Source organism: Malaclemys terrapin, chromosome 8 (genome assembly GCF_027887155.1).
Source record: "Malaclemys terrapin pileata isolate rMalTer1 chromosome 8, rMalTer1.hap1, whole genome shotgun sequence".
NCBI classification, from domain to species: domain Eukaryota; kingdom Metazoa; phylum Chordata; order Testudines; family Emydidae; genus Malaclemys; species Malaclemys terrapin.
In genome coordinates, this window is record NC_071512.1 from 99151525 (window position 1) to 99169317 (window position 17793).

Here is a 17793-nt window from a genome sequence, read left to right on the forward strand (position 1 = left end):
AGCCCAGAGGAAACAGAAGTGAACCCAAATATGTTATGAGAGCTAATGTGATTCTTGGATGTATAAGCAGCAGAACAGCTACTAGGAGTAGGGAGGAGGTATGCACCATTGATAAGACCATTATTGGAATACTATGTCCAGTTCTGGTGTCCACACTTCAAAAAAGATGTTCAGAATTGGAAAGGCAAAGCCAAAGGCAGTAGACAAGGAACTGAGGGGGCTGGGGAGGGGTTGGTTGCATGGTGCTATGTAACTGCCTGAGGTGGCGCAAGATGGGGACAGCGCATGTGCAACCCAACCAGGCACTGCTACCACAAATCTCCCATTACAAGTGCAGTGACGCACAATTACCTAAAGTGGAGCACCCATAGGGACACTCCTGGAAGAAGAAATGGATTTTGCAGCTTTGGAAAAATCTTCAAAGTTGACACTGAACATATGCAGTATTAGCTTAACCAACTACGTCTGAGGAGCCTCCCACATCAGGAGGGGTGAATGAAGCAGTCCTCGGAACTCTTTTTTTATTCTTTTAAAAAATGTGATTAAATGACAATCTAACTAACTATAAAGAACATTTGCCTCCAAAGGGCAGAAAAAAAACCTGAAAAATTGATGAGGAAAGTGTCAGGAAATTGCATGTGATCCAAGCTTGCTCCATCTTCAGTGGTTAGAAGGAACTGAAGGGCAGTGGGGCCATGCCAGTTTTATACGCCTGAATTTGATATTCCTGCGTGTACCCCAGAATTTGATAGTACTGTAGTCAGCCATCTTGTGTGTTCAGCCACTGTCAGATGAAAACCAAAAATCACAGAGCTAGGATAATCTTAGGCCCTGAGAGGCAAAGCCAAATAGCTGGACATTTGCAGTTTTTCTATCAGAATGGGAGGTTGGGACAAGAAGTGAAGGTCCCATTAAAATAGGGGGAATGTTTAGACAAAGACCTTGGTTTTAGGTGCCTCTAATTTGGAAGTTTATTGTTATTATTAGAAATGCTTTGCTGCTAAGGAGAATAATGAACTGTTATTGTCTATTACTAGGGAAATTGTTAGACTGTTAGAGGCTACTATGAATTATGTGCTTTGTCTGGAGAAAATTTATAAAAAATTTAGTAGAAAGGGTACTTTGGAGCAGTTTGAGGAAGTTTTCTTTGGGCAAGGATCTGATATCTAAGTTCACCAGCAGCTATATAGAAGATGGAGCCCCCCTGAAGCCTAGCCGCTGATTCCTCAAAACCATCGCTTAGATTTAGGTAAATAAAAATATTTTGAGATGCTCTAAACCTACTGCAACAACATATGTATGGGTGTGCTTGAGATCTAAAGAAGAAAAAGGAGTTTTAGGTGAAAGCAAAGACAGTTCCCTTTTCCGTAACTGGTGTTCTTCGAGATGTGTTGCTCATGTCCATTCCATATTAGGTGTGTGTGCTCGCCACATGCACTGGTGCCAGACCTTTTTCCCTCAGCAGTATCCGTAGGGGACGGGCTCTGGCGCCCTCTGGAGTGGCGCCCACATGGCACAGTATTCCACATGCCACTCCAGAGATGGGGTGACCAGAACTGCACTCAGTATTCAAAGTGTGGGCATACCATGGATTGATATAGTTGCATTATGATATTTTCTGTCTTATTTCTAGCCCCTTCCTAATAATTCCTAACATTCTGTTAGCTTTTTTGACTGCTGCTACACACTTAGAGGATGTTTTCAGAGAACTATCTATAATGACTCTGTTGGTGTCATTAGGCATAACCCTAGATAACTGGGAGGGTGGAAGACTACGAGTGTCGACGAAACCTTCCTGCACTAGGCCTAGATGAACCAAAGTCCTTCCATGTTTAAACTGTAATTGACCTCAAAAGCCAGATGCAGAAATTGGAATGTGTAACAGCCAGTTATCAGGTGCAGCACCGCTCATACCGGTGCCAAGCGGTAATAATGAGGCCTGCATACTTCTGGCTGAAAGGCAAAATAACAAATCAAAGGAAAGGGACAAGATAATAATTCAAAGAGAAGTTACTAACAAGCTGGACTTATTGCCGCCAAGATGATTTAACTGCTTAAATGTAATTGCTTGCTACTTGCTTAATGTAAACTATTACGCGAAGCGCACCGGGCAACAAACCCCGCTGTTGCTTTCCTCGGGCACTCCGTGCCGGCAACAACTCCAAGATCTGTTTCTTGAAAACAGCTAATTTAGATCCCATAATTTTGTATAAATAGTTGGGATTATGTTTTCCAATGTGCATTACTTTCCATTTATCAACACTGAATTTCATCTACCATTCTGTTGCCCAGTCACCCAGTTTTGTGAGATTCCTTTGTAACTCTTTGCAATCTGCTTTGGATTTAGCTATCTTGAATAATTTTGTGCCGTCTGCAAATTTTGGCACCTCACTGTTTACCCCTTTTTCGAGATCATTTATGAATATGTTGAACAGCACTGGTCCTGGTACAGATCCCTGGAGGATACCGCTATTTACCTCTCTCCATTCTGAAAACTGACCATTTATTCCTACCTTTTGTTTCCTGTCTTTTAACCAATTACTGATCCATGAGAGGATGTTCCCTCTTATCCCAGGACTGCTTACTTTGTTTAAGAACCTCTGGTGAGGGATTTTGTCAAAGGCTTTCTGACAGGCCAAGTACACTCCACTGGAACATCTTGTCCAGATGCTTGTTGACCCCCTCCAAGAATTCTGATAAATTGGTGAGGCATGATTTCCCTGTTCAAAAGCTGTGTTGACTCTTCCCCAACCAATCCAGTTCATCTAGTTGTCTGATAATTCTGTTATTTACTATAGTTTTAATCAATTTACCTGGTACTGAAGTTAGGTTTACTGGCCTGTAATTGCCAGGATCACCTCTGGAACTCTTTTTTTATTAGCAATCCTTCAGTCATCTGGTACAGAAGCTGATTTAAAAGATAGGTTACATACCACACTTAGCAGTTCTTTCATATGTGAGTTCCTTCAGAACTCTTGGGTGAATACCATCTTGTCCTGGTGTCTTTTTACTGTTTACTTTATCAATTTGTTTCAAAACCTCCTCTACTAACATCTCAATCTGGGACAGTTTCTCAGATTTGTCACCAAAAAAGAATGACTGAGGTGTGGGAACTTCCCTCACACCTCTGTAGAGAAGAACGATGCAAAGAATTAATTTAGCTTCTCCACAACGGCCTTATCTTCCTTGAGTGCTCCTTTAGCACCTTGATCATTCAGTGGCCGCACTGATTGCTTGGCAGGCTTCCTGCTATTGGAGTACTTTAAAAAAAAATTACTTTTAATTTTTGAATCTTTGGGTAGTTGCTCTTCAAATTCTTTTTTGGCCTGCCTAACTGTACATTTACACTTGATTTGTGAGAATTTATGCTCCTTTTTATTTTCCTCAGTAGGATTTAACTTCCAATTTTTAACGAATGCCTTTTGGCCTCTAACTGCTTCTTTTACTTTGTTGTTTAGCCATGGTAGCACTTTTTTGGTCCTCTTACTATGTTTTTTAATTTTAATTTGGTGTATACATTTAATTTGAGCCTCTATTATGGTGTTTTCACTTTTGTGACTGTACCTTTCAACTTCCATTTAACTAGCTTCCTCATTTCTGTGTAGTTCTCCTTTCTGAAGTTAAAAGATACTGTGGTGGGTTTCTTTGGCATTTCCCCCCATACACAAATGTTAAATTTAATTCCACTGTAGTTGCTATTACCAAGAGGTTCAGCTATATTCACCTCTTGGACCAGATACTGTGTGCCACTTAGAACTAAATCAAAAATGGCCTCTCCCCTTGTGGGTTCCAGGACTATCTGCTCCAAGAAGCAGTCATTTATGGTGTCAAGAAGCTTTATTTCTGCATCTCATCTGGAGGTGATATGTACCCAGTCAATATGGGGATACTTAAAATACCCCATTATTATTGAGTTTTCTATTTTTATAGCCTTTCTTATCTCCCTGAGCATTTCACAATCACTATCCTGGTCAGGTGGCCGGTAGTATATTCATATTGATATATTTTTATTATTCAAGTATGGAATTTCTACCCATAGAAATTCCATGGTACAGTTTGATTCACTGAAGATTTTTATTATATTTGACTCTATCCTTTCTTTCACATATAGTGCCACTCCCTAACCAGCACAACCCACTCTGCCATTCCTATATATTTTGTACCGTGGTATTACCATGTCCCACTGATTATCATCATTCCACCAAATTTCTGTGATGACAATTATATCAATATACTCGTTTAATACAGAGCACTCAAGTTCAGCGATCTTAGTATTTAGACTTCTAGCATTTGCATACAAGCACTTACAAAATTTTAGCTGTCTACCACTATGTGATGTAATTGAATGAAACTCTTATTCACCCACGAAAGCTTATGCTCCAATACGTCTATTAGTCGATAAGGTGCCACAGGACTCTTTGTCGCTTTTTACAGATCCAGACTAACACGACTACCCCTCTGATACTGTCATTTCACTGTTTCTCTTCAGTTCCTACCTGTACTTTATCAACTTCCATCCTCACCTTCTTAGTAGGAAATAGAGAATCCCCATTAATAAATCCTCCCTTAAGGGATGTCTCTTTCTGAACCGTGTGCTCCTCCACAATTGCTGGCTTTCCCCCAGCCCTTAGTTTTAAAACTCCTCTATAATCTTTTTAATTTTACTTGTCAGCAATCTGACAAGTTCCATTTTGGTTTAGGTGGAGTCCATTCTTCCTGTATAAGCTGTTCCTTTCCCAAAATGTTCCTAATAAACCTTAACACATGCTTCCTACACCATTGTCTCATGCATATCAAGAGTTTTAGCTGTGGCAGTTTACAAAAATAGTATCAATGTTTATTAGACTTTTATTGTAAGAATTATTTTTCCTTCTGCCAGTTAATCAGTTCCAGCTTTTTATATAACACCCATAAGCATAAAAAAATAGATTTCCAACACTCTTCAGCCAGGCCCTCAGTGTGTCACTGAGAAATCCAGAAAATAGTTCACATATCCCTTCCAAACCAGTAACACTCTCTCTTCCTTTACTCTGGTGTATAGTAATTACTTTGTAATCTGCCCAATACACAGCTTTATATACATAAGTAAATATCGACCTCTGCTTTGGCATCTGATTAGTAGCACCAGACACTTATTTCAAAGCAGAAGTAGGCAACAATTTAAGTATTGTGCTCTAAGTATTTAAATATTATGCAGGGATTCATTGTATTCACTGAGACAGTGCAAAATACTGCACAGTAATTTGTGATTGGAAGAAAGGAAATATCTGCAGCTGCTACAATGACAATGCAGTTAAAGCAGAGAAGATTCCACTCCGTGTGTACCTCCACCCTACAACCAGTCTATCTAATTAGCCTTCTCACAGACACTCACTTGGCCAGTATCTCTGGCTTGATCAGAATATTAAAGTAAGTCTTTTTTAGCTGCTCTGTTATCATCTCAAAAACCGCTGGAGTAAAACTGAAGTCAGACAACTGGTCAATGATGAGCTGAAATAGCAGCTGGAAAGAAAATAAAATATTGTTTTCTGAACCATTTTTACCAAATAGAAGAATATTTTTTGCCAAAGAGAATTATTTTGAATTATATTTTATATAAAAAGGATACTCATCTAATAATCCATGGATCAACATGAACTGCACTGTGTAGATCTATTAAACATTCTAATAAGGTCCTGAATAAATACATTAATTGGTTAAGAATAAGCTACCAATTGCCAGGACATCTCATGCTCATAGCATTCAGATCAATGAAGAATTTTATTAAATCAGTTAAAAGAAAATTAACTATTTCTTATATAGCTAATTTTTAATAATGTAAAATGCATTAACAGTTTGTTTTATTGCAATGTTATAAATTAAATGCATAAAACTCAGGAAATGAAAGTTAAGGTTCTCCAAGTGTCAAACTCACCCACACTGCACAAATATTTTGACTGCTGTGTTTGTAATTTAGGTTAATTAATGCAGTATTGCCAACTTCAAGAGATCAAAACTCATGAGACAGACACACAAAAATCATGAGATTGGCTCAAAAAATCCTGAGTTTTTAAAAAAAGATTACATTGTGTTTTTTAGGTCTGTCCTTTGAGTTTTGAATTCCCCCAGCCGTGTGTGCACATGCGCCTGTGTGCATGAATGCATTTTCCCTTCAAGACCTTTTCCACTCAGTTTATCCAGAACACCTTGTTCAATTCTGGGAGAACACTTCATCCAGTTCTCTGGGATCCAAAAAACTTTATTTGACTCTAGATTTCGTCAGTCAGGTTCCTTTATTTGGCGTACAGCAAAGCTACACTGAGTTGATCAGACTCAAGTGTACAGTGTGGGTATAGGGAGTACCAAGCATCCAATGTTACATAGAAAACCTCTTTCTTTATATACATTTACACATTACATTGCATCACACATTTTGGGATTGACTTGATTACTTTTCAGGAACCAATCCATGTGCAGCATGCTCTGTAATGCATTCTCCACACTGGAACTACTCTTTACCTTCTCTCTACATTCCTAACTTATCTTTTCCACTGTTAGTAAATGGTTTCCTGGGTGTTCTCCCTCTTACCTTAGCTGGCTCAGATATTCTGTCTTCTTAGCCTCCTAACCTAGTTACTGATCTTATTTACTACATTCTGTTTTCAGCCTAATGATCTGTTTACCTTCCTAACTCTATCCTCCAAGAAATGAGGCCTCCCTTCACATATTAATTACTCATGACAGGCCAGACCTCAGCTACAGCGAGTGTGTGCATGTAAGAGAGAGAATTAGTGTTGCCCACTCTTGCAAATGTATAGGGTAAAGTGATTTTGGCCCCTGCTGCAGGAGCTCTCACCCCACGTCCGCCCATCTCTTGCCCAGCAATTAATCCTTTCCCCCATTTCCCCATTAGTTCTGTCCCCACCAAGTTCAGCCCCCCCACATCAGTCCCCAGCCTCCTCAGTTCAGCCGCCACAACCCATTGCCCACCACCACTTTTGCTCTTCCTAGGGTTTTCACCCTCCTCTCCCAGGCCTGGGGTAGAGGGGGGGAACTGTAGCAGGGTTCCGTCTTCCCCTTTGCAGACTAAGGGGGGCAAGCTCTAGGGTTCTTTACCCCCTTCTGCCCTTCCCAGGCCGGGTGCAGTGGGGGGGGGGGGAGGGAAAGAGGGGGAAGGAGGAGCAAAGGTAGGGTTACCATTCGTCCGGATTTACCCGGACATGTCCTCCTTTTTGTGCTAAAAATAGCGTCCGGGGGGAATTTGTAAAGCACTCACAATGTCCAGGATTTCCCCCCTCCCCCGGCAGAGCAGAGCGAGCGAGCGGCTGGGAGGGCTGCAGGGAAGTCCCGGGCTGGACTCCGGAGCAGCTGTAGAGGAGCTCCGCCCTGCATTCTGAGCAAGTGTATCAGCACAAAGTGCAGCCCTCCCCTTTTGCAACTGGGAGCGGTTTCTGCCATGCAGCGTAGCAAAACGGGAGCGAGAGCACTTTGTGCTGATACAAGGGCAGCTCTCCCCTGCAGCCCGGTCCGGCAGCACTGTGCAGGGCCAGGGACCGGGTTTTGTTGTGCTGGGGACCGCAGCCACGTGTCCGGCTGGCACAGAGCCCAACACCCTCTTCTGAGCAGCAGGGTAAGGGGGCCAGGGGGCAGGGAGGTTCTGGAGGGGGCAGTCAAGAAACGGGTGGGGGGGCTTTTTGGGGGGAGTGGAGAAAGTTTTGGGCAGTCAGGGTACAGGTAGGGGGTAGGGTCCTGGAGGGCAGTTGGGGGGGGTCTTAGGAGGGGGCAGTTAGGGGACAAGGAACAGGGAGTCTTAGGTAGGGGGTGGGGTTCTGGAGGGCAGTTAGGAACAGGGGTCCCAGGAGGGGGCAGTCAGGGGACAAGGAGCGGAGGGGTGGGGGGCTGGGAGTTCTGGGGGGGAGCTGTCAGGGGGCAGGAGTGGGGAGAGGGATCGGAGAAGTCAGGGGACAGGGAGCAGAGGGGTTTAGATGGGTTGGGAGTTCTGGGGGGGGCTGTCAGGGGGTGGGGAGTAGTTGGATGGGGCGTGGGAGTCCCAGGGGTCTGTCTGGGGGTGGGGGTGTGGATAAGGGTTGGGGCAGTCAGGGGACAAGAGGCAGGGAGGCTTAGATAGGGAGTGGAGTCCTGGGGGGCAGTTAGGGGCAAGGGTCCCAGGAAGGGGCAGTCAGGGGACAAGGAACGGGGGGAGGGTTGGGGGTTCTGGGGGGGCGGGAAGTGGGAGGGGCTAGGGTGGGGCTCCTCCCATCCTCTTTTTTGCTTGCTGAAATATGGTAACCCTAGCAAAGGTGCTGTCCTGTCCATTTTTCTCACAGAAGGGGCGCAAGGGGAGGAGCCAGAGCTGCCCTGAGCTGCTGGGCTCTTTGCTCCCTTCTTCTCCTCCCCTCCGGTGAGAATGGCAGGCAGAGTGGACCAGGAAGGAGGGAGCAGAACTGCACTGAGCTGCTGGACTCTTTGCTCCCTCCTCCATTCCTGTGAGAATGGCAAGTGGAGGGAAGAGATTCTGTCAGCTTTTGGCAGGCTGAACTTCATGAGGGGGCTGGAGGTTTTCACAAGACAAACTCCAGCACCTTGTGAAATCCCATCATGCACAAAAAAAAAAAAAATCATGGGAACTGGAACTACTGTTAACATTACCAAGAAAATAATTTTTTCAATATGTAAGGATCCTGTCATAAGCAGCTGCATTTGCAACTGATCTTCTACATCACCGGTTGGTGGAGTTCATCCTACATCAAAGATTCTTCATGTGGCTAGGGAACCCCGTCATACTGAGCAAATCAGCAGCAGTCACAGGCACCAGCAGGTGCAACAGAAGAGCAGTTGAGAATACACCTGTTGACAACAGGAGCTATACTTAGCCGGGCAAGGGCAGTAGCAGCCAGCAACTGATATGTCCATCAAGGCTGCTGCCCATGCAGCCTACCAGGCATTGCCTGTTGCCCACCAGCCAATGCATCACCATGCTCCTCCCTTGACCCAGATCTGCTCCTCTCCTGATGGTAGCTCACCCTTCTTGCTCTCTTCTATGTTGTGTTCTTTGCCTCCCACTCCAACTTCACGACATGGGGTATCTATACCTCCCCACAGATCCCCCTCACCATTTGCCTTGGTCTCTAGGACACTCCTACAATCAGAGGGGAACTTGCATCTTGTCCATCTTTGTCTGAAGGGGCTAAGCAGAAGCCACAGCTGTTTGAGGAGTGCACCAGATGTGCTCCTACTGCAGTCCCCCTAGTGGAGACGCCCCTTCTAATTTTCTCCCCCAAATCTCCATGGCCTTCAGACCTTATCACTGGGCACATACCTTTAAAAAAAACCTCATCCCAAAAGATATTAATACAATTACATTTACACACACATCACAAAAAGACATGGTCAGTATTTACAAAAAGCTATGAAAACTTAAATTATAATTAAGGTTGTTTATAACTCCACATATCCAGTGCTTTAACATGAAGAAAATTAGAAGTTAAAGTTCTTCACATCTGCATACTTAGCTATTTGAAAAACACAAAGTATATATCTTTCAATAAGAGTTCTAAGGCATTACATAATGGGATATAATCACATATCTATTAAATAAACAAACATTCAAATATTTTTAAGGAAAGCTGAGTGTGTGTACGCGTGCAAATGCATACAATAAAGAAGGTAGAGGTTTAATGTCTACATCATATTTTCTGTTATTTGGTATGGTATATAAATATTAAACAACTGTGAGGCACCTTTCAAATCGCCAACTTTCCTTACAAAACATTTAAAATACTTCTGCCTCTTTATTGTGTTCACATGCTCAGCTGCCCTTCTCCTGTCTCAAGCTCCATATATCTCAGAGAGCAAAGATGGCAATTTCCTGATTCATTGTTAGTTTGCTATTACATGACAAAGACATCCTAATCACTCCATGCAATTAAAAAATAATCTTTTTTAAAATTTTGGTTAAGATAAAATAAAGTATGTCAGATTTTGTTACTTTCAGATTCTTTTAATTGGATTTTCATGCCCCAATGCACCAAAGAGACTAGTTCTTTCTCCCTTCCTACTCACTCATTATCAATCTTTGTCACAATGTCTCCCTGCTAACCTGCAAATCTGCACTCACTGATCCTGCTGGTTTCTGAGCGACTCAGCAAGAAGTCCATGAGCTAACTGAACGCATCCATAAATAGTTGCAAAACCATTAATAGATTAATTGAAATTAAGAGACCAATATTTCAGGCCTTTGAGTTGTTTAGAAAGTGACATTCAGCAAAAGGCTAGTTGGTCTGTAGTTAGGAGGACATAGCAATAGTACTTACAGGTAGTTTATGATTGAATCCTTTCACTCGAATGACCAAACCATGCTCTCCAGATACCAGTTTATATTCCAACTGAGCAACATCAGCTTCATATGCCGGTTCAGCAAGGTTGTGAGAAAGGATATTTACAAAAGTCTCAAAAAGTACCACACTGTATGAATGAGGAAAGTGAGGGGGGGAATCAATAAGGGAGAGTGAAAAGAAACAGCCTTAAAGTCAATAGGTTTGAGAGTACACAGATAAAAAAATAAGTGTCCAATGAAAATAAACTATTTCACTGGGCAGCTAAAAACATTTAAAATTTAGAATGTAAAACACAGTACAAAAACATTTATTTTTCTACAGAGATTTTTTTCCCCTGGGTAAAGCAAAAACCTGAAACACAGGGTTCTGTATTTCTCTTTACTCAGCAAGCACACGAAACTACTTAGTAGTTTTTTGGGGATTAAATTTAAAATCTTTTTAGATCAAAAGAAAAACTTATTCAAATTACAAAGTATTTCAGGATAGTATAACAATCAACCTGACTACTGCAGGATATGTGGGTTAAAACCTAATTGGTATAAATAATGGATTTTTTTAGGCAACATGACAGCTTTCAGTAAAATTTGTTTGTTGCATATTGGGGTGTTAATATAGAAAATTATGTGTTAATACTATTTACGTAAAGGCATTTGGGAGACTCACAGTTTTATTTAGCATTGGAAGTGCTATAATGGAGAATTAATATGTACAGAATCATAAACTCCAGCGGAGAAGAATAAAAATGTAGGTTTAGAAAACATGACCTACAAGGAAAGGTTGAAAGAATTGGGCATGTTTAGTTCAGAGAAGAAAAGGATGAAGAAGACATGATAACAGATTTCAAATATGTAAAAGGTTGTTATAAAGATGACAGTGATCAATTGTTTTTCATGTCCACCGAGAGTAGGACAAATACTAATTGGCTTAATTTTCAGCAAGGAAGATTTAGGCTGGATATTAGGAAAAGCATTGTCACCATAAGAATAGTTAAGTCCTGGAATAAATTACCAAGGGAGGTTGTGGAATCCCCATCATTGGAGGGTTTATGAACAGATTAGACAAACACCTGTCAGGTATGATCTAGGTATCATATCAGCCTTATCGTATCAGCCTCAGCACTAGGGATGGACAAGATGACCTCTTGAGGTCCCTTCCAGCCCTACATTTCTGTGATTTCTATGATCTTGAGGTTTGTTTCATTCAAAGGAAGATCTATGGGTTGTTGTTTTTTTCACCTGCAGAGGAATTTTAACTGATAATACTATACTACAATTATAGTTATATCTTGTTCTGTAAGAGAGATAAGATAAATCTTTACCTCTTTGCAGACTGCTGTATCAGTGGGGAGATCAGATGGAAACGTATGTAAGCTGAAATTTGAAAAAGGTTGACATGAGCAACTGTAGAAACAATGGCAGCTTCAAACATGTAAGTATTTTTTTCTCCAAACCATTTCTTATCCCCAGTTAATTTTCTATGAACTACATATAAATGGTTATTCAGAGATGGTATTTTTATCTGTATTAAGTTATCACCATAGAAATTTTAGCCCTCCAACACTTACTCAATATAATCTTTTTAACTGAAGATTTAAAGAAAAGCATAAAGTTGTACTTCACCTTGCAAAACATTGCTTTATATTACAGGATACTTAAGGAGCACACATTTTTGGTGACAACAGCTATAGTACTTATATAGGATAAAAGTACTCAGGCAAGTACCATATCTTTCTATGTTTGCTTACATAAATTAATTTTACACTTTTCTTTCTAAAGCAACCTAAAGATGCTGTACAACAACAAAAAAACCCTATAATTATACATACCCTATTTTAAAAGTTTCTCACTGAAAATTAAAATGTCATGTTTCTGAGCAGAACAGCAAAAATGGAAACAGTTTTCATGTTTATTGGCTCTCAAAGATTCCAGATCACATTTCCTCAGTTTACAGGGGGAAAAGAGAAGTTGGTTTGGTTTTGGTTTTTTAAAACTACTAGGCCTCCAAACTCAAGGTTAGTTCTTTCACTCTAATGCACTGTCACCTGTAAGATGCTTTTGGTGCCAAATTCTGCCCCCAGTTACTCCATTAGAAGAAGCAACATCTGTCAAGCTATTATTAAACAGTGGTATCAGAGATACTGCAGATTCTCCCTGTACTAATAAGAAAAAACAGTAGCATCAGCTATAATGTCACTGTATTAGAGGTACATTATTTTTAACAATCTATACACCTCTACCCCGATATAATATGAATTCGGATATAACGCAGTAAAGCAGTGCTCTGGGGGGGGGTGGGGGAGGGGGCGCGACTGCGCACTCCGGCTGGTCAAAGCAAGTTCGATATAACGCGGTAAGATTTTTTGGCTCCCGAGGACAGCGTTACATAGGGGTGGAGGTATACTTCTATAACACTTACCATTTAGCTTACTCAAATCTCTTTACAAACATTAATGGGCTACACCTCACAACAATCCTGTGAGGAAGGTAAGTGTTATCTACATTTTATATCTGGTGAAATAAGACCCAAACAGTCTTATAGCTCCACAGATGGAGCGGGACTGTCGAATGGGACACCTTCTAGGACCTTCTCACGATTGGTCCACCACTGCAGCGAGGTGAAAACCGTCGGGGAAATGGTGACGATCTTTTTCAGGTGGTCCCTGGATTGGGAATAGGTCGACGCCAGCCATTGCTGCAGGGGCTGCATGCGGAGCCTGGCATGGCGGACACGTATATGCAAGCTGCCATGTGGCCTAGCAGGCGCAGGAACACCCTGGCCGTTGTCAGGGGAAATGCGGACGCTTCTGCAATGAGGTCCGTCAGGGTCTGAAACCTGTCTAACGGCAGGAACGCTCTCACTCGGGTCGAGTCAAGCACGGCCCCAAGGAATTCTATCCTTTGAACTGGCACTAACGTGGACTTTTTGTGGTTGACCAACAGTCCCAAGGAGCGGCATGTGACTTGTAGTACAGCGACGTTGCATTGGACATGAACCTTGGAGCTGCCTTTGACCAGCCAGCTATCAAGGTACGGGTAAATCTGGATACCCCGACACCTGAGGTAGGCTGCGACTACCGCCATGCACTTGGTAAACACCCTTAGCCAGGCCAAACAGAAAGACCACAAACTGGTAGTGGGCCGAACCCACCGTAAAACAGAGAAAGCGACTGAGTCCTTGAAAGATTGCTATGTGAAACTATGAGTCTTTCAGGTCGAGGGCAGCATACCAGTCTCCTGGATCCAGGGAGAGAATAATGGAGGCCAGGAAGACCATGCGAAACTTTAGCTTCTTTAGGTATCTGTTGAGGTCTCACAGGTCCAGAATGGGACACAGACCACCCTTGAGATCAGAAAATACCAGGAATAGAAACCTCCTACACCACCCCAGCTGTAAGAGCCCCTGAACCTCTTGCTCGAGAAGACTCTCGTGAGAAGGGTCCCTGAAGAGGGACGGGGAGGGGGTTGGAGGGTGGAAATAAATTGGAGGCTGTAGCTGTGCACCACTGTACTGAGGATCTAGTGGTCCAAAGTTATCGCCGACCATGCTGGGAGGAAAAAGGAAAGGCGGTTGCAAAAAATTGGGAAAAATCGGATCCAGAGAATAGACTGGGAGGTCACCCTCAGGCGTACCCTCGAAACGACTTTTTAGCTCCCTGGGGTAGTAGTTGTTTGAACTGCTTACGTGCCGGGCCCGGAACGTAGAGCCCCAGGGCTTTCAGGGTGGTTCGGGGTCCTTAAGCCCACGTAATTTATTGTCCATCTGATCTGCAAATAGGGTGACCAGACGTCCCGATTTTATCAGCACTGTCCTGATATTTGCTTCTTTGTCCCGCGTCCCGACCGATGTTTGGTTGGGACACTGGACAAACAAGAAATTTTGCCCTCCTGGAGGGACTCTCACCCCCCGCCCTGGCTCCGCCCTCTCGTTCCCCCATTGGCTCCCTCCCCAAATCCCCGCCCTGGCCCCGCCTCTTGCTCAACCACGCGGCATTCCTCCTCCCTCCCAGGCTTGCAGCTGCATGGTGGCGCAAGCCTGGAGGGAGGGGGTGGCGGAGGCGGCACCTGGATCCTGGAGCTAATGAGTCAGCTCCGGCACCTGGGCACTGGGTGGGCGGGCAAGGAGGGGCTGGCGAGGGAGGGAGACGGGGGGGGCTCAGCTCTGAGCCCCCCGCCGCGCCAGAGGGCTCCTGCCCGGCCCCCAGGCCGCTGCACAGGGAGGGCCCGAGGCTGGGAGTGCAGCGCGGAGGCTGCTCCAGCCCTGCAGCCCGCGGGGCAGCGCGGTGGGGTCTGGGCGGGGGCAGCGCGGAGCGGGCAGGGGCCGGCGTGGGCCAAATCCCCGCTGCTGTCGGGGAGCCCCGTGCCTCTCCCTCCCGCTCTCAGCTGCGCTGTGCTCCAGTGGCTGCGGCTCCTTCCCGGCGGGAGGACAGCATGCGCGGCCAGGAAGGAGCCGCAGCCGCTGGAGCATAGTGCAGCCGAGAGCAGAAGGGAGAGGCGCGGGGCTCCCCCGGCAGCAGCGGGGATTCAGCCCATGCCCCCGCACCGCCCACCCGGCCCCTGCCCGCTCCGCGCTGCCCCCACCCGGACTCACCGCGCTGCCCTGCAGGCTGCAACAGCCTCCGCGCTGCACACCCAGCACCTCCGTGTGCAGCAAAACTGCCTTTTTTTTTTCTTTTGCTCGTTCCCCCTGCGTACCGATATTTTCTCTCTCTGATCTGGTCACCCTATCTGCAAACAGGGCCTGGCCATCGAAGAGGAGATCCTGAATCGACTGCTGAACCTCGGAGGACAACCGGGAGAGGAGCAGCCAGGACGCTCGGCGCATAGAGATGGCGGACACCATGGTGCAGACAGCGAAGTCTGCCACGTCAGACGCCACTTGAAGGCCTATCCTGGCAGCGTCTGTACCCTCATCAAGGATCGCCCGGAATTCTTTATGGGAACCTTCTGGAAGGGCATTCTCGAACTTGGCTGCGGTTTGCCACATATTAAAGTCATAGTGGCCAAGGAGGGCCTGGTGGTTGGCCACCCTCAACCGTAAGCTAGATGAGGAATAAATTTTCTGTCTGAACAAGTCCAATCTCCTGGAATCCTTATTTTTGGGGGCAGCTCCGGGTTGTCCCTGACGTTCCCTGTAATTAACTGCCTCGACCACCGGGGAATTTGGGGCAGGATGGGAGTAAAGGTATTCGTGCCCCTTAGTTGGGACAAAGTACTTCTGCTCTGCTCGTTTGGAAATGGGGGGCAGAGAGAAGGGGGTTTGCCACAAGGCGCTGGATATCTTCAATACCCCTTCGTGAAGGGGAAGGGCCACCCTAGCAGGGGCTGTGGAGAAGAGGACGTCGAACAGGGAGTCTGCTTGCTCCTCCAACTCCTCCGCCTGCAGGCTAAGGTTGGATGCGACCCTCTTCAACAGCTCCTGGTGAGCCTTAGCGTCATCCTGAGAAACCGGGTGAGGGGGCTCCGTGATGGCCTCATCTGGTGACAAGGAGGAGGAGACCAGTACTGCTGGTTCCATGGTACCCATTGGTGGTCCAGCAGCCTGTTCCCCTTGGTCCACATGGACTTGCGTGGTCTTATCCCCTGGGGCCTCAAGCACTGGAGGGAATTGGGTCGTCGAGGCCACCGGCCTGTCTGAGGCACCCGACACCAAGCGGGCAGGCTGGGAGGGCTGGGTGAACCCCCAGGGGTTCCAAGGGTACCACAGGGCCGGCCACTGGGCAGGTTTTGGTACCGACGATGCAGGTGGCACTGAGGGTTTGGGAGTCTGCCCCATTGATGTGGAGCCTTGCTCCGTTCCAGAGCCATATCCAGAGCGATTGCTACCCAGTGACCAGGATCCACTGGAGCAGCGACTCCATGCCTGGTGATAATCGCGGTCATGCCTAGATGAGGACTGGTCCGAGCGGGACGTGCACCTCCACGGGGACCTCGGTGACTGGTGGCGCTCGGTGGATCCACAACGGGAGACCGGGGATCCAGGCCTCGCGCTTCGAGACCGGTACCGGGATAAAGAGGGGACCTGGAGAGATCATTGGCTGGGCGCCAGGGAGATCTTCCCAAATACGGTGACACCCATCTTTACGCATTTTCCCTGTACCCTGAGTTCCCAGATGTGCCCCATAGTCTTAAAGTGAAGCATCTGCTGTTATCATTGTAGTAGGAGGAATCTGCAAGAATGGAAAAGCTGTGCAGGGTTTGATCAGTTCCTTTCACCAGCTGAGTGATTGTAGAACACACCGGGGAAATGACAGTAACCTGCCTAGTCTGTGTTGGTTTGGTCTGTAAACTGTTCAAAGCCATCTATGTAGATCTCTGAGGTCTAATCTGGCATGCTGGACTGCAAAGACTCAAGATGACATGTGTCCCAGCAGTTGACAACAATCTCTTACTGTTAACTTGAGGACTTTCCTGAATCTTTGATATTGCCTTATACTCACTCATTTGTCCATATCCATCTGTTGTCTCTTCTCTTATTTCACACAGCCCCAGCCACTCCTTGCAGGGAAAAGAAAGTGCTGTCCTCTCCTGCCTCCAGCCCAGTCAGGTCTAGCAGCTGATCCCGGCTCAGAGTAGGAGCCACTGGCTGGGGTTTCCCCAGCCCTGCAGTGATTTACCTCTCTGCCGGCTGCTCTGGGTGCCTGAAATTATATACCTGCGCAGCTAGGGAGTGGTGCGTGACTGCTCTTGCAACTTCCCTTTGCTTCCCTGTCAGAAAGTCATTTTTCTGCAGGGAAGCAAAGAAATCTGTGGGGGACATGAATTCTGCACATGCGCAGTGGCACAGAATTCCTCCAGAAGTAGAGGACGAATGCTTCTCAGAAGAACTGGAGGGCTGGGAAAGGCCAAAGGATCTAGCTGTGGCCCTGGTGGATATGATCTTCTCAAGCACTTTCACTAGTCTTCTTGTTATAAGAGGCCCTGGGCTTCTGTAGTCAGGCCTGAGGGGCAGAACCAGGAATATCTTTGGTGTACAAGGGAGTAGTCACAATCTGAGAGGGGGCCTAGGGCTAAGGCCTGGAGAAATAGAAGGGGTTTGTGGGACTTGTATGGGTGAAACTTCTTCAGACACCACACCAGCCTGCTTGGGACCATGGCCTCCAGTGCTGAAAGCTGTGAGTGCTGCTCCGATGATGCTGCCATTGAGACTCCTGTGTCAGAGTGCCAGGTGGTTAAGAATCACAGTGCTTCTTCTTTCTCTTATGTTGAGTATACTCAGTGCTGGAGTGCGTACATTTTTCCTATTGTTTGGAAGGTGGGTCTTTAGAAACATCTTCCAGGGCCAAGAAGTTAGTGCCTGGACCTGATGGGATGGGTCAGTGCCACAGTAGATGTTGCCGACCCTTTAGTAGGTTTTGGGGCAGGAGCAGGAGTCCATTTAGTTGGTGCCATAAAGGCAGTCAGAGGCACCATAGCTGGCTTAGGCACAGGAGTCTTAGTAGATGCTGGCATCTCCCCAGCCCAGACTTGGGTTGAAAAGA

At 45.6% G+C, this 17793-nt stretch overlaps 1 protein-coding gene across 1 annotated transcript in view; it reads right to left on the bottom strand.

The window, feature by feature from the left end:
• The window catches only part of LOC128841500 (nardilysin-like), an 89029-nt gene that overhangs the window by 23994 nt on the left and 47242 nt on the right, over window positions 1–17793 (bottom strand). Inside the window, exons 19-21 of the mRNA XM_054036545.1 lie at window positions 11635–11686; window positions 10293–10443; window positions 5375–5502 (exon numbers count right to left, since the gene is read on the bottom strand). Of these exons, the coding sequence (XP_053892520.1) occupies window positions 5375–5502; window positions 10293–10443; window positions 11635–11686 (331 nt within the window). The remainder of the gene's footprint in view (window positions 1–5374; window positions 5503–10292; window positions 10444–11634; window positions 11687–17793) is intronic.